This window comes from Cygnus atratus, chromosome Z (genome assembly GCF_013377495.2).
Source record: "Cygnus atratus isolate AKBS03 ecotype Queensland, Australia chromosome Z, CAtr_DNAZoo_HiC_assembly, whole genome shotgun sequence".
Lineage (NCBI taxonomy): Eukaryota > Metazoa > Chordata > Aves > Anseriformes > Anatidae > Cygnus > Cygnus atratus.
In genome coordinates, this window is record NC_066396.1 from 9,988,929 (window position 1) to 10,015,702 (window position 26,774).

The window sequence follows — 26,774 nt, forward strand, 5'->3', positions numbered from 1 at the left end:
TATAAAGAAAAATCAATGACTTGAAATAGGGGTCCTGGGGGGGTTCAGCTCACAGCAAGGCGCCCGCCGAGCTGGCGTGGGGTGTATAGCTGTACAGTGCATCATACACGGCGGGAGGGCAGCCTGTGCCACGGCCAGGGCATGGGGAGAGGAGACCTCTTAAATTAAATTAAAGCACTGCTTAATTTTGTGACCAGTTTGAATTCAGGTTAGGGCACGATGCCTTTTCCCTCCGCCGTTCCCTGTGGAGTTCGATGTACGGAAACCTGGTGGACACTGATGGCGTGAGAAGACAGGTCAGCACGCAGATGCAAGCTGCTTTGTTTTTCTCAGTTTCAATGAGACCTGAATGTTTTATAGTGGTTCTCTTTTTTTTTTTTTTTGTATTTTTTTTTTTGTAATGTCAGTATTGAGAGAAAAATAAAGTATTTTAAAAAATATTAACTCCTTGGTGTGCACTGCGATGGGAGACACAGGGGCTGTGGTTGCCCTGGTGCAGTTGGTGGGGCTGGAGAAGGGGCTCAGACTCCCCTCCCTATTAGTGCTGGGGGGACCCCATTTTAGGGCTCTGCATCCTTTCAGGGCTCCCAAAACACAACCAACATGGGCAGGGGGCTGCGAGTCCAGCCAAGATACCAAGGGGATGGAGGCCAGGGTGAGCGAGGAGGGGCTGCGGGCAGTGGGGAGCTGTGGCTGTGGCGATGAAGGGGGCTTCTTGCTGGTGGGGGCTGCCCGGGGACCCAGCTCTTCTCAGAGATCCTTGGAGGCCTTCAGCCCCGGATGGTGGGCAGAAACCCCCCAGCGGGGGGGCTGACGATGCTGACAGGGCTGCCATGGGGCTGGGGTGCCCACGGGGCAGCTGCGGCTGGCCCAGGGCCGTGATGGGGCTGTGGGGACCGGGGCCACAAGAGCACGGCCACGGCCTGCCCTCTGGTGGCACGAGAAAGCGGCTGAGGGAGACGTTTGGGGTGCTGCAGGAGGGGGCCCCACTAGAATCACAGAATCGTTAAGGTTGGAAGAGACCTTCACGATCATCTGGTCCAGCCATCCCCCTGCCACCAATGTCACCCACTAAGCCCTGTCCCTCAGCACCACGTCCAACCTTTCCTTGAACACCCCCAGGGACGGTGACGCCACCACCTCCCTGGGCAACCCGTCCCAGTGCCTGACCGCTCTTTCCGAGAAGAAATGTCTCCTCATTGCCAACCTGAACCTCCCCTAGCGCAATTTGAAGCCATTCCCTCTAGTCCTGCTTTGGGGCCGGGCCCAGGCTCTAGGCCCCAGTGCCTTGCCCCCCATGCTGCACACACCGGGCTGGGCTGTGGCCCTGACGGCGTTGTGTGGGCTCTGGTGGGGCTGAGCTGTAGGGCTGGGGCACCACGAGCATGGTTCTAGGGCCACAGGGGCAGGACAAGGAGCTGCCACCCATGGCAGCAATGAAGGGGCCCAAGCAAGCTCCCTCTCACGGGCTACCCCCAGCCTCCACATGCTGCTCCAGAGCAGAAGCAGATGCTCCAGGAGCTCCCCTGAGGGCTGTCCCCATCAGAAGCCACATCCCAGAGGAGACAGAGAAGAGGAGGGGTTCCAGCCCTCCTGCTGGATTTAATTGTGCTAATTAAATTGCAATTAGGAGAGGAGGCAGGGAAACCTTATGCTCCCAGGAGCTGGGACGCACGCACCACCACCCCTCTGCCTCCTGCCCCAGCCTGCACAGCCCGCAGATATCTGCCACCAGCAGGGACAAAGCGCAGGGACTGGGGGTGACATTCCCAAACCCACCCCCTGACAGAGCTTGGCAAGGCTTTTGTGAGTCCTGTGCTCCCGCTGCGGGACAGCCCTTTTCTCCTCCCCAGGTGGCTGACAGCAAACACATTGCAGAGCAGCAGCACGGCCCCATGAGCTGGCAGCATCTCCCCCGTGGTGCTGAAGCAAGGTGGTGCGAGGACAGGAGAGGCATGGTGCTGGCAGTCAGCTCTGAACTAGGACAGACCGCCCGAGCACAGGTTGCCCAGCTTCCCGGGGGGCTCCCATGGCCTCCTAGCACAGCCTGCAGCAGGTGGCTGTGCTATTTAAGCAGTGCTCCCAATTTTAGTGCATTTCTCCCCACAAGCCCCCTTTCTCCTGGAAAGCCCCATCCTTTGGCCATGGTGAGACTCCCCTCGCCCCTTTCTATCCTCCTTTTAAGCCTTGGGAGGCTGATGGAGCTCGTCTACAACTGAGAGGCTTTAGGGCCAAAACTCCCATTGCTTGGGGCCCCCACAGCTCCTGCTGTGGGAGAAGTCACCCCGAAAGCCCTGGGGGATCCTTTCTGCCCGTTTCATCCACATTTCTCCATCTTTGCTGAAATCCTCAGTTCCTGCGACCCTCTAGAAGCCAACAGCACACATCCATGCTCTGTGCCAACACCCGTTGTCCTCTGGTTCAGGGCTGGGCCAAATGCGGCCAGCAGCATTGCTCCTGTGTTTAAACACGTCTTCCCTCCTCCAGCTGTACTTCCCCACCACCGCTAAATCCAGCCCCAAGCTGGATGATCCGGGCAGATGGCGAAGGGTGCCCCACCTACCCGCTGGTGGCCGAAGCTGCACGTTCAAGTCAGGCAGGGAAAGGAGAATCAAATTCAGCCGGCTGCATTTGCTGCGACTGCTCAGGGCAAGAGGAGTACTCAGCTCCCAGCCTTTGGCGTCAAAGGCGAGCACCGAGGCACTGAGCTGAAGCTGTGTTCACCACACTCAGAGCTGGTCCTTGCGTGCCACCCTGCAGCTTGGGAACGTGCAAGCACCCAGAGCCTCCCCTTTTCCCTGTTTTAAAGCCAGACCCCACACAGAACGAAGTGGAAGTGAAAAGTAACCGTACAGAACAGGAGGCTCCCTGTCTTTTCGTGGAATTCAGGGGTGAGCCCAAACACCACGCAGCACAGATCTAGGCTCACAGGTACAGGCTCACAGCTGCTCTTCCTGCTGCAGCACTGCCCTGCAGCTGGCCACGCACCTTCCTAAGAGGAGCTCTGCTCTTTGGGCCATTTACCTGCTTCAGCACGTGCAGCCCTGGCTCCAGCTACAGGTGAATGAGCACACGCACCAGGATAGGGCAGGTGCCAGCTGCCAGACCCAGGGCTCCTCTTTGTATGAAATGCTAAGTACAGCAGTAGCACATTTTTCAGTTCAGAGAAGGGAAAATAAATCAAGGAGCGGGCCAGGAAGCTAGAAGAAATTGAAGGAAAAGCACAAGAATATGATCAAAACCTGACTGCTGAGTAAAAGGCACAGTAAAGGCCAAGCTGACAGCAAAGAACCAAACCTTTCATCAGAAGCCCACAGGGACACACAAATCGTTTCTGCAGAAGGGGGAAAATCTCTCTGCAGAACCTGACGAACACTGCTGCTACAGCATCAGAGGAAGCTCCTGTTCCCAAACCACACTCAGGTCACGCTGCACCAGACTCCAGAGACAGCCCAAGAACTCTCTCGTGCCTGCCTTCAGGCAGGGTGGATGAAAGGGGAATTTCTGGAGAAGCCCCGTGCTGCACAGGAGTGAAAGCAGCGGGACACGCAACAGCTCATGGGCAGCATCAGAGAAGCAACACCAGATACCTGCCACTGCCAGCAGGGCTCTCTTACACGGTGCTTACTGCCAAGTTATGGCACAGGAGAGAGATTGTCCAACCAGTTTCTTCTGTTACCATGAGCTAAGAGATGTATGAACAGAGAGCAACCTCACACGCTCCAGGGAAAAGCACAAAACAGACAAGAGGGGCAGCTGAGGAGTGCTCAGACAGCAAGTGAGAAATGGGGTTTACAGAGACAGCGCGGCTGATGCTGCAGCAGTACCACAAAAAGGAATTGCCAGGGGCCTGGCTAGAGTTTTGTGGGATTTTTATTTTTTTTTTTAATTATTTTTTGTGTTTTGTTTTTTTTTTTTTAATACAGGCTAGCGTTGTACCCTTTGCTAAAGCTGCTGATTCTGCCACGTAAACTAGAACAGAAATTTCTCAGAAATTAAGTCAGTTCCCCTCCTTGTTAATTCATTGTCTGCCTCCCAACTGAACATCGGTCTGTATTTGTGTGTTTGCAGAAAACATTCCCTGTACAAAGTCTGACGTGCAGCTACACTGTTCTGACTGAGGAATGAAGAAGCCGAGAGTCCACTGAACATTGGATTTTCCCTGTACAACGTGGCCTGATTTGGAGTTTGGTCCAATGAGGACAGCGAGTTAACCGTAGAGATCGTCGTCATTGTCTTCGCTGTACACGTTGCCCCCGCTGCCACCTCCCGTGCCTTGGCTTGGACCAGCACCTCCCTGGTTTCCTGATGGGAACCTGCAGGCAGCAGTGAAAAAGGGGAGAGAAGCTCTTCAGAAGCTTCCTCACAGCTCAGCACAATCCCCTCCCTCCACAACAGCTCCCGGGTGCCAAGTAGGAAAGGGGAGAAATGTGGTGAAGCCTTATGGCAGGTCATGCAAAGGCTTACAGTGCTGCCAGACGTTGCTCGCATTAAAGGAAAAAGGGCTGATGGGCTTCAGGAGCACTAACAGAGCAGCTACAGCTGACCTGCAGCACAGCCTGTACCACTGTGTGCTCAGCTGGCTGCTGTACACACTGCAGGGAACCAGAAAATGCGGTGGAAGAGGAGATTGTTACCCAGACAACAGCAAAGCTGCCCTCAGTGCTCTGATCCTAGGGCTAGCTGAGCCACTTTGCCTTCCCCGCCTCCCTCACGGTTACCTGAAGCTGCCAAAGCCACGGCTCTGCTGTAGAGTCTGTGCAAACATCTCGTATTTCCTGATGTCATTGTCACTGACAGAGCGGCGAGCAAAGCGCATGGCCTCCTCAAAGTGATCCCTGCGTATCTCAGGAACCGGGTCGTCCTCCTCCACCTCCTGCAGCAGGACAGAGGGCCCAGGTGAGCTGTGGGCAGCCCGACACCCGCCCACAGCCCCCTTCTGGGTCAGGACGCAACAATACTCGCCAAGGCAGGGGCTAGAGAGGGATGCTGCAGCAGACTGAGTCACAGCTGCAGCAGGGGCCTTCTGAGCAATGCCAGCGATGAGGCACAACAGGAGGCCCTCACCCTCCCACAAGAAGAGAATGAAGTGCTCCAGCTCAGCGCTCTGTGCCGAGCCTACTCGTCCTCTTCTGAAGATTACAGAGAGGAACACATCATCCCTCACCCACGGGCAGAGGTGGGCTGCCTCTCTCATGAGCAGGGAAAGCTGAGTGCCCCGCTCACCATGGCAGAAGGGTTGGTCTGCCTCTCACGCTCTCGCCTGATCTCACTCTCGATGGACTCGCGGATGGCCAGTTTGCAGGCACGCTGGCAAATTTCTGTCAGGTCAGCCCCCGAAAAGCCGTTGGTCATCTTAGCTAGGAAATCCAGGTCAACATCCTAGGGAAAAACAACAGAGGCCTCTCCTTTACACCTTGCACTCACAGGTGACAAAGAAGTGCCTTCGGATCCCACGGTACCAACGCACTGCCTTAACTTTGGTCAATTTTAGGAAGATGAGCTGTTAAGGCTCTTGTTTCTGGTAAAAATTAGCCACACACAAAGGCAGGCCACACTCTCCCCGCTCACAGAAAGAGCCTGCTATACAGCTACAAATGCCTCTGCACTGTTCACCTTGAGGAAGAGGCAGGCTGACTTTCAGACGTGATTTCCTCAGGTCTCAGCATTCGGAGTCAAATGAGATGACTGGAAATGGAGATGGGGAGGACAAACAGCCTCCTCTACTCCTTCCTGTCAACTGACAGAGTAGTACTGCAACCTTCTTTAAAGCTTTCCTTCCCAGCAGTACTTAAAAAATAAGAATGGCCTAAAAAAGTTTGCGCACTTGACATCTGCTTTCCTCTGATTAACCCTATGAGTTTCATTATTGCCTGCTTCCCAGGCAAGGGATAGAACTTGTATCTATGAAAGAGCTCAGCAACAATTAACTGCAATGGTTCCTCTTCAATTTCCATTTCCCACCCCCGTTTTCTACATTTATTTTTCTTTCAGAGTACAAGAATCTCCTCCATCTTGCCATAACAGGCGTTCCTGTTCCTGCACTGTAGGCAGAACTCTACTATGTGACAAAGACCTGCTGTGCTGACACACTGATATCTAGCTGCGTTGGTACCTCGTTTTAGAACTCCAGCCTCCCCCTGCCTCTGCCATCTATTTCCACTCTTCAGGGATGGAAGGTTTCACAGCTCTGCAGTGCGTGGAGCAGTCCCCAGCCCTCCTCTCTGTCCCCAGCTGATGAGGAGCATGTGCAGCGCACTGCAAAACCAACTCAGGTACAGTCATGGCACGGATCCTACCTTAGCAACTGGTGATTTCCTCAGGTTGGCCTTAAGAATAGCAACCCGGGACTTCTCGTCAGGCAGGGGGATGTAGATGAGTTGATCCAGGCGGCCAGGGCGCAAGATGGCTGGGTCAATGATGTCCGGCCTGTTGGTGGCACCGATGATGAAGACATTCTTCTTGGTGGACATGCCGTCCATCTCTGTCAGGATCTGGTTGATGACACGGTCTGCAGCACCGCCGCCGTCTCCGATATTCCCACCTCGAGCCTTTGCGATGGAGTCCAGCTCATCAAAGAAGAGCACACAAGGGGCTGCTTGGCGGGCCTGCATAAGGCAAAGAGAAACAATTAGTCCCTGTCAAATAACACCAGGCAAGGAGCACACTGATTTCACCCTAAGCACACCCTAAAATTACAGCAGCTCAGAGGAGTACCAGAGCACTACTGCCTCAAGGAGAGCTTGGAGGAGCTGCTCTAGAAACCCTCAATTAAATTCTGAGTAACAAGGTGAATTTCCTCAAAACTGACAGCATCGTAGAGCAAGCAGAAGCATGGTTACTCTAACGCCAAGAGGGAAAGCTGGAACCAATCTGCCAGGACCAAACTGTCCCAGCAAGATCTGGGGATGTCAGTTGGTTATTTAGGCACTGGGGTATCCATAGTCACAACGTATCAAATAGAAGGGGCAAATCCTCTCCATCTTCAGCTACCTAATGGGCAATTACAGGCAAAAGGAGTCAGATCCTTCTTTTGAGGTACGCAGTGAAAATGGGTGCAAACTGCTGCAAAGAAAATTCCAGTTAGAAATAAGGAAAAAATTCTTTATAATCAGAGAGTTCTAACATCAGCACACAGGCCCAGAAGTCAGCGATTCTCCATCCTTGGTTGGTGCTAATATGCTAATGTACTCATCAACTAACACACACGAGAACCTCACATACACAAACCAGATTTCCAAGTTATCTTCCTGCTCTGGACAAACAGCTGGAGCAGATGGCCTCTGAGGTTCCCTTCCAACCTACATTTTCCCCTCTCATTCTCCTTCCTGCTTTGCTCTTCCAGCAGCTCCCCTGACCACAACAGTGAGGATTCCCAAGGTAATCCCTACGAAGGACAGGAGGCGACACTATCTATAGGAAATTGGACAGCAGGAGAGGAACTCCTTTCTGGACCATGCACATTGCAGGACAAGACCCTGCAAGATGTTTTGAAAATCTGTATAAGTAAATAGCTAACGAGGTGTCAAAGTAGGTTTTCAAGGTATGTTGAGGATATTTATGTCACTCTAATGCCAGCCTCATGGCTAAGGCTCTAGCACATTTATTGTTCTGTAACAAAAGATACAAATTGTAGTGGGAGAAAGAATATTTAATTAGCTATGTTCCCAAACAGGATTAATTCCCTAACATCAGGAAAGCAGCCCCAGCTCACAGTGCAAGTGGGGAAAACACACACACACAAAAAAAATACACAAATAAAAACTGGGCCAGTAAGACAGGCACAGTGGAGACGATGTTCTGGGAGTATCTCAGCCCAAACGTAGCACAGGGAGCAGAAGAAACACTTTACCTTGTCAAAGATCTCGCGCACGTTGGCTTCAGACTCTCCAAACCACATGGTGAGCAATTCTGGGCCCTTGATGGAAATGAAGTTTGCCTGGCATTCGTTGGCAATGGCTTTGGCCAGAAGTGTCTTACCACAACCAGGTGGCCCATAGAACAGAACCCCTTTTGATGGAGTCATGCCAAATTTGAGGAACTTGTCTGGGTGCTCCACAGGATACTACAAGAGGAAACAACAACGAAAAATTCTCGTGATGAGCCAGAATAGGCCTGTACCTTGCTCCTAACAGAAACATTATCTGAGATTTCTAGTGAGTTAAACACAAGTTTCTGCCTGCTCAGGGCCTCTACAGATTTTAGATGAGAACTGGTTCAAAAAGCACCACAGCTCAATTGTAAAGCTGCCCTAAAATGCCTATTTATCCCTAAGAACTATTCACCAGTTTGGGTAGTTTTCCAGTACACTTAACCCCAGCTTTTTTCTGTCCTGCAGAAGCAAAAGGGAACAGCTCATTATCCAATCTAGTCAGCTCTGCCCTCCAGAGACATGCAAGGTGCCTGATGTGAGCGTTTATCCTCAGCAGCAAGGTCAGAGCTAGGTGATGGTTTAACACCAGAAAATCAGACTGGAAATTAGATTTCTATTTATTTATTATTAACTCACAGACGGGTTGCCTCTACAGTGACAACTGAGAGCAGGGATGTATCCTGAGAGCAGGGATGTATCAGAAAGAAACCATCCTGATGCAGACACCGGAAGTTTCCACAGACATTCATGACTTTTTGTCTCCCTTCACAGAAGGCTTCACAATTATTTTTCACCTGTCTCAATGGTAACACCGATAAAAAGCTCTTTGGAAGCTCACTGCGTGAATCTTTGTTTACCTTCTGGCAGATAAAGCCACCATGTAACAGGATTCTCAGCAATGGCCCCATTGCTGGCTTCCACCTATGAGAGGCAGAACTACTACATTTCTGCATTAAGCACAATACCCATGAAAGATGTCACCGTACGCTCAACTAAGGAAAGTCTGACGCTGCTTTCCAACACCTTCCTCTCCCTAAGTTCACTAAGATGGAACACCGTGGTATTTTCAGTCCATTACAAGCGGTTATCATAAAAACTGCATTTACCCTGTTCACAGTCCAAACAGGTATATGAAGAGGCTCTGGATTTTACCAGAATAATTATTACTTAACTGACTAGGCAAAAAATCAGCTGTAAACTCTTACCTGTACAAGCTCCTGGAGTTCTCTCTTTACATCTTCTAGACCACCAATATCTTCCCAGGTAACTTGTGGGACCTCTACCACAGTCTCCCGAAGAGCAGAAGGGTTGCTCTGGCTCAGAGCCCACTATCGTTAGAAGAAACGGCATTAAATAATGCTATCATGTCATGTTCACATGCTTCAGATAAACAATTAGACAAAAGAAAGGGGCACTCTTGCATTACCCTGAAGTCATCCATGGTCACAGCCAGCGAGTTCATCACTTCAGCATCGATGGTTTCATCTTCTAGGTCTATGAGATCCATCTTCTTTCTGATAGCCTGAAGAGCAGCTTCTGAGCAAAGAGCAGCCAAGTCAGCACCAACATGTCCATGGGTCTCGTTTGCCACCTGAAAGCAAAGCACTGACTATGACTCACAGGGACGCAAGCAAGCACTCTGCATGCTCTGGTGACTCACTCGGAGGCGCAATGAAACTCTGGAGGACAGAAACATCCACTGTGGGTTCAGGAGACAAGTGCCACCTCATATTTAACAGGCAGAGACACTGCTGTTCCACCTCTCACTTGAGATCAAAGCTGCAACTGGAATTCAGATGGCACAACACAGAAAGGTAACCCCAAGACTGGAGTTCTTCATTCAAGACAGAAATAACAGGAACCAACTGAGTTTACATGCAGTATCCCATGTCACCACAACACTCACTCACCTCCCTGAGAGCCGTTTTAGGGTTACTAGCAGAAAACCACAGCAAACAAACCCAGGAGGACAGTAGCAAGGCACATGCAGACTGTACTGATACACAGTTGTTTCTCTTAGCCATGCCACTTTTAACTAGTGAGAGAGGATTTTTGGTCACTGGTAAACTAGTTGGAAGGAAGCCCAGAGATCACACGTTCACCCAGTTTCACATCGTCCTAAATGAGCAACTACGTTTATACGATCAAAGCCGTAACAACTCTGCCACGAAACACAGCATCAGTTAACGTTAGCCTGCAGAGACGAGCTTTCCCAACAGCATTCTGCTCACCTGTTCCAGATCCACATCATCAGCCAGTTTCATATTTTTTGTGTGGATCTGCAGGATCTCCAGGCGCCCAGTTGCATCTGGGATACCGATATCTACCTCTCTGTCAAAACGACCTGGGGATTACAAAACATATGTTGAGCTGCTGATTCTGCAAACCAAAGAAGCTGCAGTTGCTGTCTTCCGCTGACTGAACGACATAATGACAAGCCACATGGACAATTTCAGAAAATGCCAGAGCTTTGGGCTTCTGCACAGCATGTACCAGCATAGTTGCAGAGTCAGAAAGGAAGACAGGCCTTAGCCATTTAGGAAAAGTGTAACTACTGTATTAACTAGACTTCAAGGCTACAAAAAGCAGAGTACTACTGGTTTAGCAACATTTTGCAACCTTCATTTGTAGGAAAGGATACTTCCTCTAACCAACATACCATGAGACATTTTTGTTTGCTTCCACCTTTGTGTCCTCAGCATAAGAGTATACAAATTCTGAGAGACATATTTAGTTTTTTAGAACTTCCTACAGTAATCATCACAGCAAAACCCAGGTTGTGAAAGAAAAAAATTGCCCCATTATCTGGGGTGGTAACCTATCTATTACTGCAGTATTAACTTAGGTACATACACCTATCATTTGCCTCTAGTAATGCCTCTACACACTGAAGATGCCATTTTCTCCTGCAAGCTTGACAGGTTTGCTGTTACACACTTTACCAACTGCTCATACACCAGACATTCATTCACACTGTAGAGCTTTGAAAACATGGAGCTTGGAAACTACCAGACTCCTCATTAATAAAATGGAAGTCAGACAACGTTTCTGCAACCTGAGGCACACACAGCTCCTCAAGCAGTCTTTTGCTCCTTCAGTGTGTCCTGAGCTAGCCTCACCTAATAGAGACTACCACACGATTTTGAAGCATTTTGTTACTTCTACAAGTTCTAACCTAATAAAACAGGAAATTATATCAAAGGCCAGAAGCCTAGAAATTAATTACAAAGCAGCAGCTAGACACAAGTCAATAGTCTATGAAACACACAGAAGACATTTAGTATTAATTTCTGCTCAAACTTTCCAAGGCCCCTGAAACATAGTCTGTAACAAAGCATCTGATTGTATTGGGTTTATGTGGCATGGGCTTGGTAGCAGCGGGGCTGCAGGGGTGGCTTCTGTGAGCAGAGCCCAGCAGCTGCCCCATGGCATAGAGGAACCAGCTCCAGATCCTCTGAAAGGGACCTGAGCCAATAAGCGATGTTGTTTGTGCCTCTGGGAGAGCAGATTTAAGAAAGGGGAAAAAAAATGCTTGGGGGAGGACATAGAAGAGGGTGGATATGGGAGAGAAGGTGTTTTTAGTCTGCTTTTCCACTTTTTAGTTTTCCACAGTGCTAATCTGCTAGTGATAGGCACTAATTACTTCTCTCCCCATGCTTAGTCTGTTTTGCCCATAAAGATAATTGGTGAGTGATCTGCCTGTCCTTATCTCAACACTTGAGCCCTTTCCATGGTATTTTCTCTCCCTTTTCCTTTGAGGGGGAGTGAGAGAGCAGCTGTGGAGGAGCTCGGCTGCATATCAGGGTAAAACCACCACAGTGATACAGAAAACAGTTGACAATCCTGGTTACCAAATCGCCTGAGTGCTGGGTCAATGCTGTTAGGTCTGTTGGTAGCTGCCATAACAATCACATGTGCTCTCTGTTTCAGTCCATCCATAAGAGTCAACAGCTGAGACACTATGCGACGTTCCACCTCTCCATGCGTCTACAGAGACAAAACAATTATTAGACTAAAAAACAATTATTAGACTAGAAGCTCTACAGCACAGGAGCTGGACATGAGAGCCACGAGCTGCTAACAAACATTGTGAACTGTGTATGATTCTTCTCACACCTGACTGAGTTCAAGCATTAACTGCTGCTTTACCCTAAACTCAGACAGAGATTCATGCCAGCTGCTAACAAAAAGGGTGTACATACACTTCTTTACCTCCTACAGGCTATCTTTACCTTCTCTCTCTTAGGAGCAATGGCATCCAGTTCATCAATGAATATGATGGCAGGAGCGTTCTTTTCTGCTTCTTCAAATGCTTTCCTCAGGTTGCTCTCAGACTCACCAGCCAGCTTGCTCATGATCTCAGGACCTGAAAAACAGCAGCACTGTGGCACCCCGAAGAGACACAGCTAGCCCCGAGGCATGTAGATGATTTTTTTTAAGTACAACATTCATATGGGAGTATCTATAGTTCAAGCCAAAGCAAACACTATCAACCAAGTTCACTAAATTTGCAGCTGAACAGGCAACATAATGCGGAATTACTTTCTATCATTATTCTGGTGTGTTCAGTTTACTGTAACAGAATGCAGTGCTAGTCAGTGAGCTACCTTTAGCTGCCTCTTTTCTTACCCTATTTCACACTTGGTGAGCTTCTCTGTAATGTGCCACCACACACTGTTAATGCCAGTCCTAGCTTGCAAGAGAAGCAATCAAATTATATGGTGATAAATTATCAGGATAGGGAAGGAAAAAGCTGTAAGATACTGAAGCTGACTTTAGCTTGCATTACATGGGCACGCATTTACCTCTATAAGATCCTATAAATGAGTTCCAAAACTAAAATAAAACAAGCAAAAACAAACAAACAAACAAAAAAACAGCCTGCCAAAAAAAGTATCATAACCTCCCCTCAAAGAGTAAAAAAAAAAAAAAAGAGTAAAAACACATCAACCGCAGAAGGAACAACAATCCCCTGAGACTTCCTACAACTGCTGACCCTAATGTTTAGGGATCTATCTATTCTGTTCAGATTTTTCCATCATGATGATGGGAGTGGTCACAAAGAGAAAGCAAGCTTCTTCTGAAAGATCCAAGGAAAAGAAACCTGACTCTCCGGATGCAAAGCTGCTGCAACAGCTGACTGAAGTGAACCAGCTGCAGAGCCACGGATGTGGGCAGGTACCACACTGTTTCACTTCAAGTAACTCACCGATTCATACCAGTTCTGCCTACAGCACTGCCTGCAGCTGCAGGCTTGGGCCAAGCACACAGAGAACGCATCACTAATTCTGACAATGAACGTTACTTTTATTATGCACCAGAAGTACAAGTCTCTAAAGAAAAGGCTGGCTTATTAGCATACAGTGACACCTTCCACAGACTTAGGAAGTAGATGACAAAGGTGACATACGGTTAGGAACAGCCCATTTACTTCTGACATCTTGAGATAAAAAGCGAGGCAGTTCCCTACTGCTGGTCCCTGCTATGCTGTGCTGTACAATCCACTGCTTTCGCCTTCATGGATCTGATAGAAATCAGGGAAGAAGAGCAGCGCTCCTCAAGTACAAGCATTCGGTTATTCCAGCACTGATTGCAGAATGGGACAGAAAAGCAGCGAGGAAAATCCAGAATCTGGTCTTCAATGGCCATAAACCAGTATCTACCTCAACTGCTACAGGTAAGAGCGAACAATATGAGGTCCTGTCACTTCTAGCTAAGTTCCAAAGTACTCGTTATAGCTTTCAGGAACGTTCCTCCCAATTTAATGTGGTCTTGTGCTTCACTTAAGGAAAAAGAACTGCAGTGCAGACCAGCTTCTTTTCTGAATAAAACATGCTGGCAGCAACAGAAATGAGTGTTCTACGCCCATATACAAAGAATAATCTCACTGCTTCACTCCTAGCTCTGCCCTTACCAACATAAATGAACACTCAGCTAAACAGACTCCAAATTCCCACATCACAAAACTGTCTTTCAACCGCTGCTACAAAACAATCAAGTTTAAGGACAGTGCCACTACCACAGATGCTTCCACGTAAGTGGCCTCTAAGTGTCCTCAGTGGGGCACTTGAAAGAGGTAAGAAAGGATATCAAGGACAGAAAGGTGGCTGTAAGGTGGCCTTATCTAAACCATTCATTACCATTAGCTGGAAGAATGACCACACAGCAGGTCTGGGTCCAAAGCAGACACAAAGCTTACCATTGATCAGGAAGAAGAAGGCCCCAGTTTCGTTGGCCACCGCTCGAGCAATCAGCGTTTTACCAGTGCCAGGAGGACCATACAGCAGGATGCCACGTGGAGGCTGGGGACAGAGACAAGGGATTTAGCTGGTAAGCCAGTATCTGAACGCCTGAGTAGCTTCACAGTGTATTCTAAGCATTGGATAAAGCCAGTCCGAAACTGTGATGCTGGCTCATGCAACAACTGCCATCCAACCATCAACACCCTGACTACTCTGCATGACACACAAACAAAAACCTTGCCAGTAACTGACAGTGATGATTCAAAGCATCTCTCTGCTTTACAAGTGCCAGTATTTTAATCTGTGTCTAAAACGTAAGGAAATAGTGTCCTAATACCAGCATTAAAAAAAAAAAGTTACTTATTCCCCTCCAATAAGTCATAAACCTCCTACATCAAAGCGAACAGCAAAGGCAACCTGCAGCACGCAGGTGCTTACCTTCACCCCAATGGCCTTGAAGAGCGCAGGGTGTCGGAGGGGAAGTTCCACCATCTCTTTGATCTGAGCCAGCTGCTTCCGGCAGCCACCAATGTCATCATAGCCCACTTCATTCAGTGACTCTTCTTCATCCTACCGGGAAGGAAAATTATTAAATATTTGAGTGAAGACAAGGGTTCAACAATCCCTTCCGGTTTACAGAACCAGGAATCTGGGCTATTGCTCATTGTTCCTTCTTTGCTGTTTTGAGATGCTTACTTCAAAGACTTCATGGTTTCTTCTACAATTGTTTTGTAGCTCTGACTTCCCAGATATACAATGGGAATTACCTGCATGTACCTAGACCTCAATGAAACCCGGCCTCTTGAATAACAGCCTCTGCTGCTACAGACTCAAGCACAAAACAAGCTGTGTGATCTTCTCGTGTGTCTAACTGATTAAAACAGACAATGAAGCCCAGTATAAAATATTCTTTAAACTGCAAATGACATTTCTCAGTACTTGAAATACCCTAGCTACCATACAGTTCTCAGACGCAGTGTTTTCTTCTGGGACTGACTCAAACTAACTGAGAACGTTGAAATTCAGACATGCAGATAAGACCAGCTGTAGCTAATTCTTCCAGTACAGCCCTACAGCAATCATTCTGCTCATGGGTGTTGAAATCTCTACTGGCCTTAGTTATCCGTAACCTAAGGCCACAATAAAATCATAAAATAACACAGCCTGGAATCTCAGAAGGGATCGAGCCAGAGCCCCACAGAGCCAGGAAAGCTGTGAAGCAGGCTGCTCAGAGCCTGACCCTGCAAGCGTAAGGCCATTCTCCCAGCCTCTCTTCATTTATTTTGACCTCCAGCTATTCATCATTTTGCTGGCCTTGGCTGAACTTGCTCCTAGCCGCCTCTACTGTGTCCTGAAGAGCCCAAGCAGGACTCATCCAGTGCCTCAAAAATAGAGATGAATTTTTCACAAGGCAGCTAACTTTATGAGGTATACAGTCACCTTAGCTCATAGCCCTGAGATTTCCTACTCTACAAAAGTAAGGTGGCCAACTCCTGACAGACAAGTAACTCAAGCTGCCTTAAACATGGGATACTCGAGGCTAGACACCTTAAGGGATTGAATTAAAATAAATAAAACTGTTTAGAGGTTTCAAGTTTCTCATTCAAAAAGCATTAATCGCTTTCTCTTCACATGGCATGAAATTTAGCAACACATTCAGTCCTCCCTGCTATGGATTAACAGAACTCAGGATTTAAAAAGATACATCTAAGTCCAGCATGAGTTATCCAGAAGCAGATGCAAAACTAGCTGCTTTCAAATTGTACCATTTTCTCAGCAAACCTAAGCATTAGTCTTATCTTGGTGTCTGAGGAAGGATATTGGAAGCACACTTCTCCCATTACCTTCAGCAGCAGTTCATCTCCTGAAACCAGAGTTCCTAACCATTACATTCAATATACAAAATGGCAAACCAGGAACTGCAACTCTGCTGCTCTCCAGGGCAGCCACAGAAACAGATTTCAGTGGACAGAGCAGATTCAGGACAAGAACTGCATGGCAGGATTCAGCTCACCTCTCGTTTGATGGGCTCTCCTTCACAATGGATCACTGTGTCCGGAGCCACTATGCAGTAGGGACTTGGATCTGTCTCCACCACTTTGAACTCCACTGCACGCATTCCTCCACGCACCAAGAAGATGTCACCTGTAAAATCCCACCTTTTAGTAGTCTGCTGCAGTTGATGTCTGCAAAATGTCAACCCTTGTACTGCCAGCAGCCATAGAGGATAAGGAAGTAGCTTACACATGCATATGCCACTGGCATTTATAACACTGCTCTATGTTTTAGACTCAAGAGCTGCACGTACTGTGTGACTGCCAGAGCACTGTTTAGATCTGCAGCAGTTAAACTTTTCAAATTTCATCTAGAAACAAACAGCAAAGGAGAAAAGAATACTCTGCCTAAATACCAAACAAAGGCAATGAATCACATTTATTTCCCATTCAGTTCCAATTCAACTGTTCTGGAACATTTTTTATTAAAAAATTTCCTAGAAATAATTCAGATGTAGTTTAGGAAAAAAAAATGTTCAAACTGGTTTACAATTTGTGTTTGATCAGCTACCTAGGCACAAACTGAGGTCAAGCATCCCTGATCTTTTGAAACTGGCTAAGAATAGGGTCCAAGAGTAAGACGCTCAAGTTTTTCCTGTCTCCTTTAGAAACTAGCTATCACTTTACAAAAGAGGTGCCTGCCTCCAGTGTACAGCCCAGAGACAGTAAATGGTGCAACTACCACAAGTGAAAAGTCATGAGACAGAAGAAACCGAAGCCAGACTGAAATGTCAAACCACTCTGAGATACAGAAAGCTTTCAAGAAGTTTGCAGAGCAACACAAGACTTGATCCCAAAAACAGGTTTCTTCAACCAACTCTCAAACTGTCCCACTTTGACCCATAGTGCCTTGCACTAAAGCACAGCAACAGCTGACTGTTTCATTAGAGAAACTCTCTCCAGACACCATCTGCATATTGGTTTTGCTACTACTGCTCCAAAGAAGTGACTTTCAGAGTGGCTGTTCCAATCTGCACATAGACACGTGAAGTGCAGCCTTGAATGTCCTACTTCTGTCTACTGCCTCGAAGAGGGAAAACTCTAGCCAGAAGCACTAGAAGCAACCAGGAAAGAGGCAAAAAGCCCTAACATAATAAAAACTTATTTGGAAGTGGTTATAATAAGTTGCTATTAGTTACAGTAACTGCTTGTCTCCAAAAGGAGAATAATACATAATATTGACTACGACTCCTGGCTAAACTGGGCTTCAGAAGCTGGAAAACTTCATTCAACTAGTGTTTATAATGTATTAAGACCTACTTGTTCCAGCAGAAGTGCTACTAGCTCAGCTCTAAAAGCGCATTTCATTTTCTAAGCACTCTCGCAATTATTAATTGAATTACTCTGAAGAAGTGAATTTAGTCAGAGTGCCAGCTGCTCTATCCAACCAACTGATGAACACACAGGCAAACACACAATCCTTTGAGTGGTAGTAGCAAGATAGGAGAGAATCTTATTAAACTAAGTTCTACCTAAGACTTTTCTAACACACTCCCATCCAATGTAGCAAGAAAAAAAAAACAGAATACTCATGCTGCTGTACCAGCCAGTAATAGACATTACCCTTTCTTCTGAAGATTAGGGAAAACTGAATCAGAACAAGCAAAATCTCACTCTGCAGATGCCAGTCTGATGCTTTGTTGAGATCTGTGCAAGTCTCCAGAAATTCTCTTTACCCAGTCTCAGGACTAGACCACAATCAGCAGCATCAGGACTACAATAACACTTGCTATTACCTTTCCTGATGGGTCTGTATGCTTCCAGGAAGTATGGCTTGAGATAGACCTCAAACAGATTCCCCGTGATCCCTTCTACTGTGTCATCAATTGGCAGCACGTGGATACGTTTGCCGTATTTCACATCTGGGCAGGGCTGGATGCTGCAACAGAAGAAAACTCCAGTTAGTCACATCATCCTCGACTTACACCTGAGTCTGGAAACAGCAGTGATGTCCCTTCCCAGGCCAGCACAACCACCAGAAAGGACTCTCCAAATCTGCGCAGAGACTTCCCACCTGCCTAAGAACACTTCCATGCTGACAAGGTAAATACCATGCCCAGCAGAGAGCTAGTCTTCACAACACGTGCCTTTCTTCATTCCTCTCAGCCCTATCCAGGCTGCTGGGGAGTTTCAGGCTTTCTTCCTACCTCTGCTCTTCTGCCAGGATGCCCCATGCCATCCCCAAGGCAAATTCAGAAATTACTAGTACAGCCAAAAGACCTGAGAGAGTCAGAAGCTAATTTTTGTTTTAACAAGGAGCTACTGCTAAACCAACAATAAGAGAAGGGGAGACAGGGGTACTTTTTTCCTTAATCTCTCTAACTTACTACAATGTATAGAGCCCCTGGTGCCGATAACCCTGATTCAGAGCAAAGGCTCTCAAAGTACCAATCAGTGGTAATTGGCTTGCAGCCAGGCATCTGTCAATCTCACTTCGTGGAGGATGACATTTAGGTTAAAGTCCTAAGGCCCTTTCCCGCTTTTTAAATAAACACCACAGCCGTGATTTTACAGGGTAGGCAAACAGCCTACCATAGCGATAGCTGAGTATCGAGCTGCAGCTGAGAGGCAGAAAGCTCAAATGCGCTTTGCCTGCTAAGAAAAGCCTACACTGAACGGCAGCTGAGCATACCACTTCTCATAGGCCGCTCTGTTAGAGACTCTTAACAGATTCATTTACCACATGCTTTACAGAGAGGATACAGCAAAAGGGTAAAGGAAAAGACCAACTGTCGCAGAAGGAAAACAGTTTACAGACCACAAGCAGGAAGTAATTAATGCATGAATCTGTATTTTGGCAGAGACCAGGACACGGAAGGTAAGACAATAGGTAATTAAAGATCAGCAAGAAAAAGTTATGAGGGCAAGAGGTGTCAAAGTTCTCTGACCCTTGCAACAAAGCTAATGTAATGTAATGCATCCGGAGGGCAAAGAACCACTATAGGCACAGTCCCAGAAGAAGAGGGGAGGGCAGAGGCTCAATTGTTACACCAGGAAAGACTCCCAACAGAAGCCTCATGTCATTTTAAGGTAATAATTCACCTTTACTTCACAGGCACTGGGTCAAAGCACTGTTCTGTTCCAACCCTGGCTGTGTTTAAAACTTGCATTTTCTAGGGTACAGCCTCACCCCTCTCCTCTACAAAGCCTGTATAAAACATATTTTACATTTAAAGATTTATCCAGGTATCAATCCAGGAAGAAAAGTGCCAGAAACCAGGTTCCAATTTCCGTAGAACATACAGGATATTCCATATTAGGAAGATGCTCAGGGGGAGGAGCTGTCAGCCTTCCCATATTTAAGCCTGCAAATTAGCATTTTTGTATTTCAGAAGTGTTCAGGCAGTTTCACCCTACTCCTATCATAGAATGGAAACTGTTTTCTGTAACTTCAGTGTTTTCTCACTACTTTCTTCAAGCGTTGCACAACAAAATTCCTGCAACACGTTTAAAATGTTCCTAATTCTAAATTTACTTTTATAACAAGAATTGAAATATAGACAACATGACTATAAAGTTCCTTTGGGGATTTTTAATCTTGGTATTCAACTGATTCATGTTTCTGTCATCCATTCCTATCAAGTTTCAACTTCTGTATGCCACAGGGCAGTTTCATGCTTGAGCTAGATACTGTGAGATCAATTACGATATTGCCCAATGCCTTCCACTGTTAATGGCATAGAGATTAGAAATTCAGACACAAAAAATTTGTGAGTTCATCAGAGAATGTAAAGTTGGGAAGAAAACTGACAGCACTGGAATATTTAAACTATTCAATTTAATGACAGGACCTGGGCTCATGGAAGTGCTGAAGAGACTTCAAGAACCTTTAGCATTGTTTTTTAGTATTAACCGCAATATGCACAGAGCCAGAAACACACCCAAAAGTTAACTGAGATCCCTGATGTAAGCCATGCACTTGAAAATGTTTCTGGGGTCTCCTCTGGAAGACGTAAGAATACTTCCTGCAGATCCTGTCTCTGCTACTGACTGAATGAATTCAGGGCCAGTGCAGAAGTTATTTAGATAACCCAGGGAGACACAATAGTCAGCAAAGCAGTCCCCACCTGATCACATCACCCAGGCGCACTCTCAGGTTATTGCGAACAACCCTGTTCATGCGAATCTTCTCATCTGAGCAGGTATCATCTGACAGAACAATGCAGACTGCTTCTCTCCTCTTCTTTCCTTTTAGCAGAACAGTATCTCCTCTGAACAGTTGCAATTCATCCATTTTTGCCTATAAACAACAACAACATTAGAGCAAGCTCCTGACAAAACAAGAATTCGAGTGTTTGAAGGAGTTACTTGACTTTGGAGAATTACATGTCGGAAGATATGAATTAAATCCACAAAGACACGGGATCCCACTATGAGCTAATCCTGAAGCCAGACTAAGGGCTTAAACTCAACAGAATCTTAGAAGTTCAGCATCAAAATATATTTTAGCATGGAAGAGTGCTCGAAAACAAGACAACCCACCTCCCTTGCTTGTAACAGCTGCAGCTTCTTATACAAATAGCTAGATTCATGTTGCAAAGTTAAATTTCAAGTTTTTTCAACATACAGCAGCAGCTTGCGTATTACCCAGATGAAATGCTTTGATTTTCCCCGATGACGCACCTGGGACAGTGACACAACACTGTTGTCTTCATTGATGGCTTCATCAACAATTAACCGATTGGGCCTGTTCTTCTGCTTCAGAATTGCAGTCGATAAGTCATCCGCTTTAGAACTGGGGAAGAAAACACAAGTTCTGAGTCTAAGCGATACCACTCCTCCCTCCCCAGCCGCCCCCCTGCTTTGGTCTCTATTTTCTATAGGTTTTGCTGTCACATCTTTTAAAAACCGTACTTGTCTGTACGACAAAGGAGACATTCTTCCCAGGCACCCGCTTCAGGTGTTCAAACCAGAATGCTTTCTGTGAGTAAATATTGACTACCTTACCAGCCTCAAATGGAAATAGCTGTGAAGCTATCTGTGAAAAGAAGTGGTCAGTGAGATGTTGCTGACTGTAAGATGTTTCGCCTAAAAGAATTAGTCAGACTCATCTGCAATCACATGTAACCACTGCAACCGAAACGAAAGTTTAAGTCTATTTGGTGACAAATCCCAGATAAATAGGGGAATTAAAGCACAATGTTGCAGCTCCCCTGACAGGGAGAGCTGTAAGAGTTTAGCCTGTCAAGGGCTATTAGTTAAACCCAGCAAGCCAGGAGAAATATCCAAGTGTTCATTAAAAATATGATATATATATATTTTTTTAAGGATATAAGCACCTTCCTGCAACATCTTCATAGGAGTCACAGCAGCTCTAGCCCACTACACCACAAGAAATGTGACAGATAATTCGTTTGTCGTGACAAAAATGAAGCAAAACAAACAGCAAGGAAAGGGAAGAAAGGCAGATTAAATCATTTCCTTCAAAATCTAATACAGCAAATTATTCATTTCCTTTAAAAAAAATGAATTTGAACCAAGAAGATCTTGGAAGTTGTACATTAGCCAATCAAAACATTAAGAGACGTTTGGAACTTCCCCTGATGGGCGTCTGACTACTTTCTGAAAGTAGTCCACAAGTGCCAACATCTAAGGACATAACAGAAAATGATGCAGACTTTGGCTTGATCCTAACGAGACAAAACAAACAAACAATACCTGTCTTTGTCCTAAGCGAGCAGCAAGCACCAGCAGAGAGCAGGAAGCTCTGAGGACAGCCGTGCTGGCTGCACCCTCCGGCTCTGTCTAGCTCTTTTAGGGACAAAATGACCAGAAGAAATCAAACCCTGAGTGGAAGTGGCAGAGCAAGCAGCTGCACAGCACGAACGCAGCATGTTGCAGCAGAGCTTCGCTTAGCGTGTTCACTGCATCTTTCAGAGGTACATCAGAGAGGTGTGACATACCTCCAGCAATGTTACCTGAGGTACCCCTCACACCCTTGAGACAGAAGTGTTTCCAAGACAGACTGTGCAGTATTGGCTCCTCTCTCTGAGGCTTCAAAAGAAGAGGGGAACAATACAAGCCTATGAGAGCAGCCAGCTTGTTTCCAAAAGGTTTTCAAGCTTTGCATAAGCCCTAGTAGCATAGGAAACATGTTGCAAATTAGGACATTATTTTAAGCAAACAAAACAAGGAGTTGTAAAACATGTCCTTCCAGGACTGCCAGCACTGGCCAAGTTGCCTTTTTCCCTTTCTTCATTAAGAGTGTAATAGGTAAGAAATTAACATCGTCAATGAGCATGTGAAGTGTTACACATCCACTCTCGAAACCCAAAGAGAGACAAGGAAGTCTGCTGGACACATCCCAGAAGAAGCTCACAAATTTCACCTTCAAGCTAAAACATGGTACTAGGAGAGTCCTAAAAGGGCTGGGATTTCCATGAAAAACTAACAGAGCACTAAGAAAACTGAAACAAATAAACTGTCAGGTCCGATAGCATCTTGTAGTTAAAACGGAGGGCAGAAATAACAAACTACTTGTAAGGACCTTGCATCAGCTCTTGGACACTGGAAATTAATTTAGCAGGTGCATTTAAAAAGTTGGACTAGGGGACACCAGCAAGCAACAATACTTCTATTTAGTTCAGAGGCTGAATGTAATTCATACCCCTCCACACATGAGATGGGGATCCAAAGAGCTTCTGATAAGAAACCATTGCCAGAGTTTGGCTGCATAAACTGGCACTGAAACTGAGTAGCTCTCCCTCAGGACGCAGAGATTGTAATGCAGCCTAAAACGTGGACTGGGACTCCAGAGAAAAACAAATGGAAGAGGAATTGAGCAACAAGAGAAAGCTTTTTGACCAAAGCTTTCAATAAAGTAAAAGCTGTATAAGAATTGGAGGGGAAAAAACAAAGTTCAGCAATCTTCCAGTACACAGCAAGAGTTACATTTAGTTCTGCTGAACGTGAAAACAAAGTTTTAGTACTGAAGAACTGAATCTGCAGTTCCCTAAGTAAGAAGTGAGGGCTGGATCAATGCTATCAGTACATTACTGCACTTAAAGCAATCAAAAAACTTGGGGGCATTAAGAAAGGATAAAGGCATCCAGGAAACAGCACACAGATACCTAAATGCTTGGGCTCAGCTTCAGTTCTCTGACCTAAGAGTCGTGCCGACAAAGGACCAAAAGTGTTAAGAAATTACATGACAGCTACACAGGCAAGTGATGTTGTTTCTCCGGCAGACAAGTGTAAGGACTTTGACAGAGTCTTCCCGGAACAGCAGGGAACATTACCATCACCATTTGCCCTCGTTGCGCCTCTCCTGGGGACTCCTCATGCAGTAACTGAAATGACAGCAAAATATGTCTGCGCCCCTCAACCACACTCAGACAACATCTACGCAGCAGGGAAGGAGAGCCTGAACCAAAAATACTAAGCTGGAAAGCCTAAAGCATGGGTTGCGATCCTCTTCTGCCAACTTTCATACGCATGCTGGTAAAGTTCATTGAGGGGCCAAGGCAGACGGCTAACCTAAGTAATTTTTAAAGCTCCCCAATGAGTTTTCTGTCAGAAATTGCAGCTTCTTTAGATCATCTCCCCAACTCATCCCTTGTATCAGCTCCCTCACACACTTTCCTCCTCCCTCACTTCTTTCACTGACTCAACAAAGAGACAAACTGAACACAAAACATAGCTTTAGAGCTGCTTGGGGATTAAAAGGAAATTCAAAGTTTGCCCCTAGACAGAGGACAGGAGTAAGGACATAATCCCCTGCACAGCTAATGGGCAAACTTGTACATAAAGCATAAGACATCAGTAAAATTGAAGCAAACACATACTAGTCCTGAAGCCCCCAAAAATGAGTTCCAAGTCTCATCCTTAGCCCCCTTTTCTTTCAGCAAAGCAGCCCAACAGACCCATTTTTCACTGGGCAGGGGAGGGGGCCATGTTAACAACTTTTAACACTTCTATGTTTTTCTTTGTCAGAGCACCCCTTGTTCAGCACACAGTAATGCCCAAAGGCTAAGTGTTATGGCAGACTATAAGAAGAGAGAGCAGAAGATAATTACTGACAAGCAGTTTTTCTGAAAACAAGCACTAATCTCCAAAAATCCCCATGAACTAGGGAACTAAGATGTTCCTGCAAGTCTGCGGTAAATATATAGTGGAAAAGTCCCTGACTTAAAACGATTCCAGCTTCAGCACTGAAAGTGAAAACAATCACGCCTTCTGGAGGCTGGTAGGCCTTTTAAATCAACATCCTCACGAACCTTCTTTTGAGACAAACCCATCTGCAGTTTCTTACAATCCTGACCCTGAACATTCATGTTATGGACTGAACCGCCTTCCCCAGGTCGGTGTTATAAATCCATAATGCATTTTATCCATTAAAGCAAACGATTGACGTTTCTGGTGACTGCAGCCACATACAGGGCAACCAAGCAGTGAGTTCATCCCCGTGCCTGAAATGCCAAGTTCTCAAATGCTGTGCCAGGCTGGTAGGCACACGAAAACGAGAACCTCTTCAGAAACCACGCTCTGGTGGCTCTTGCAGCGCTGAAGCTCAGCTCAGCACGATGGTTGCCAACAGCACTGAGCCCAAAATTGCAGCCAAGATGCAACTCTTGTTGCAGAGTAACTTCTGCTGATTCCTACGTGGTGGTGATAACTTTGTGAAAGTGGACATTTCTTTTAAAGGCAGTGTTCACCTCAGCCAGCTGCCAAATGGGGTTTTTGGCCTATTGCTTCTAGCTCTGCTACGGCCACTAGATTCCCAGCACACCTTGGTAGGACCAAGCAGGTCTGAATTCCAGGAGTTGCAAAGGAAAAGGACAACGTAAACACCTGGCACTAAGGGGACGAGGAGTGCCTCTGGGAGAGCAAGCAGGTCACCGAGGCGTTCCCGGATTTGGGAAATTCTCTTCAGTGCTATTTTTAACACCCCTCGGTGCCCAACGCACGTGGGACGGCAGCGGGCTGAACGCTGCCGCTCGGCTCCGTGCTGAGGAGCCTGAAAGCCGATCCGGGGCCTGGAAGCGAGGCCAGGCCGAGGGGGCAGGAACCGCCACAGCACGGGGGGGGGGACCCGGCCACAACATGTCCGCCTCCACAGCGCCGGGCCGCGGGGGCAAAAACCGGTCCGGGGCCGGTCCGGGCCGAAGCGGGGAGGCCTCGGGGCTGGGGGGAGGCATCGTGAGGGAGGCCCCGGCCTCGCCTGGCCTCACCCCCCGTCAGTGACTCGACGCTGGGGTGGGGGGGGGGTGGGGGGAGGCGCGCACGGGGGCCCCCCTGCGGGCACGCGCCCTGGCCGGGAGCGCGCACGGCCGGGAGCGCGCTCGGGGAGCGGCCCCTCCCCACCCGCCCAGCCCCGCCTCCCCGGGGCCTGCATGACACAGCGGGATCGAGCAGCGGGGGCCCCGCCGCCAGGCCCCCCCGGCAGGCGGCAGGGCACGGCGCCATCGCCGAGCCTCTGAGGGGAAGGAGGAGGAGGAAGGGGGGGGGGAGGAAGGCGGAGGCCGGGCCCCGCGCCTCAGGGCTAGGCCGCCGCCCGCACTTACTCGGATCCCGAGGCCATGGCGCTGAGGGGGAAGGGGCGAGGGGCTCCTCGGAGCGGGGCGGCGGAGGAAGGAGGCTGCCGGGGCGGGCGGCGGGCGGGCGGGCGAGCGGGCGGCGGCAGGCGGCGGCTCTCGGGGTGCTCGGCGCTGCCTCGGCCTCAGAGCCGACTCATCGGAAGGGGGAGCTCCGCCCCGCGCCGCCTCGCCTGCCTAGCAACAGTGCGCGCTGGCCAATCGGAAATTCCAACCGGCGGAGAGTCAGCCAATGGGAAAAAGGGGGGGGGGGAGGAAAAAGGGAGCTCTCTTTCTCTGCCCCGCCCCTCTCCTTTTTCCCCTCCCAATCGGCGCGAGCCAAGCGCGACGGCCGACAGCCAATCGTAGTGCCTCCGCTGTTATGGCTGATCTACCTGGCAACGCGAGCCGGACAGCCAATGGCAAAAATAGGAAAATGGAGAGGGAAGGCCCGCCCCGCCAGCGACCAATAGGACGCGCGGGAGGCGGGTGACTGACAGCTCGGGCAGAAACACTGGTGCGAGGAGCGCACCCGTGCTCAGCCCGGCCGCAGCCCTTCGCGTGGCCCCAGGGCAAGCTTTGGGGAGTTTCCCCTGTTTTAAGGTTTTTTCTTTTTTGGGGGGCTCTGTGGATGGTGAGCTCCCTCCAGTTACGTCAGAGAACACCAGGCACTGCTGACGCTTGCTCCCAGCCAGCCACTCCCTTGTTTTCCTGCAGGTGCTTATGAATAAATTAATAAATAAATTAATTACCTGTGCTCTTGTGCTTAATTCCTGCCTGCCCTCCCTTGTTTGGGCTGAAGTAAGGGGGGAGTGAAGAAGAGCAACCAGAGGGCCTGTCCGCCACTGGACTCCCCTCTCTGCGCGCAGAGTGGGACCCCGCTGAATTTAACCTCTTCCAGGAGCGCAGTTTCACCCTGCAGCCTATGTGGGTCAAGGCCAAATTCTTGCCTCATCAGCACCGACCTAGTTAGTGAGGCGATACAATCAGGGCCTCGTCGTGTTGGACACCAAAGAGTTGTTTTCAACCCTTTCTTTAGGCTTGTGGGAGACAAAGCTCACCCAACACTGGGACAGCATGGGTAGGGAACCTT

The 26,774-nt window shown here is 47.8% G+C and overlaps 1 protein-coding gene across 1 annotated transcript; it reads right to left on the reverse strand.

The window, feature by feature from the left end:
- Positions 1 to 3,855: 3,855 nt before the first annotated feature.
- VCP (valosin containing protein) lies at positions 3,856 to 26,015 on the reverse strand. The gene is made up of 17 exons (XM_035563742.2): positions 25,673 to 26,015; positions 20,793 to 20,904; positions 20,237 to 20,409; positions 17,906 to 18,048; positions 16,130 to 16,260; positions 14,554 to 14,685; positions 14,073 to 14,175; positions 12,106 to 12,239; positions 11,725 to 11,860; positions 10,105 to 10,217; positions 9,300 to 9,464; positions 9,079 to 9,201; positions 7,853 to 8,065; positions 6,300 to 6,608; positions 5,227 to 5,382; positions 4,722 to 4,876; positions 3,856 to 4,316 (listed from the first exon to the last, which is right to left on the reverse strand). Exons 1-17 carry the CDS (start codon positions 25,687 to 25,689, stop codon positions 4,211 to 4,213), a joined length of 2,421 nt encoding a protein of 806 aa, XP_035419635.1. The 5' UTR covers positions 25,690 to 26,015; the 3' UTR covers positions 3,856 to 4,210.
- Between the last annotated feature and the right edge of the window lie 759 nt (positions 26,016 to 26,774).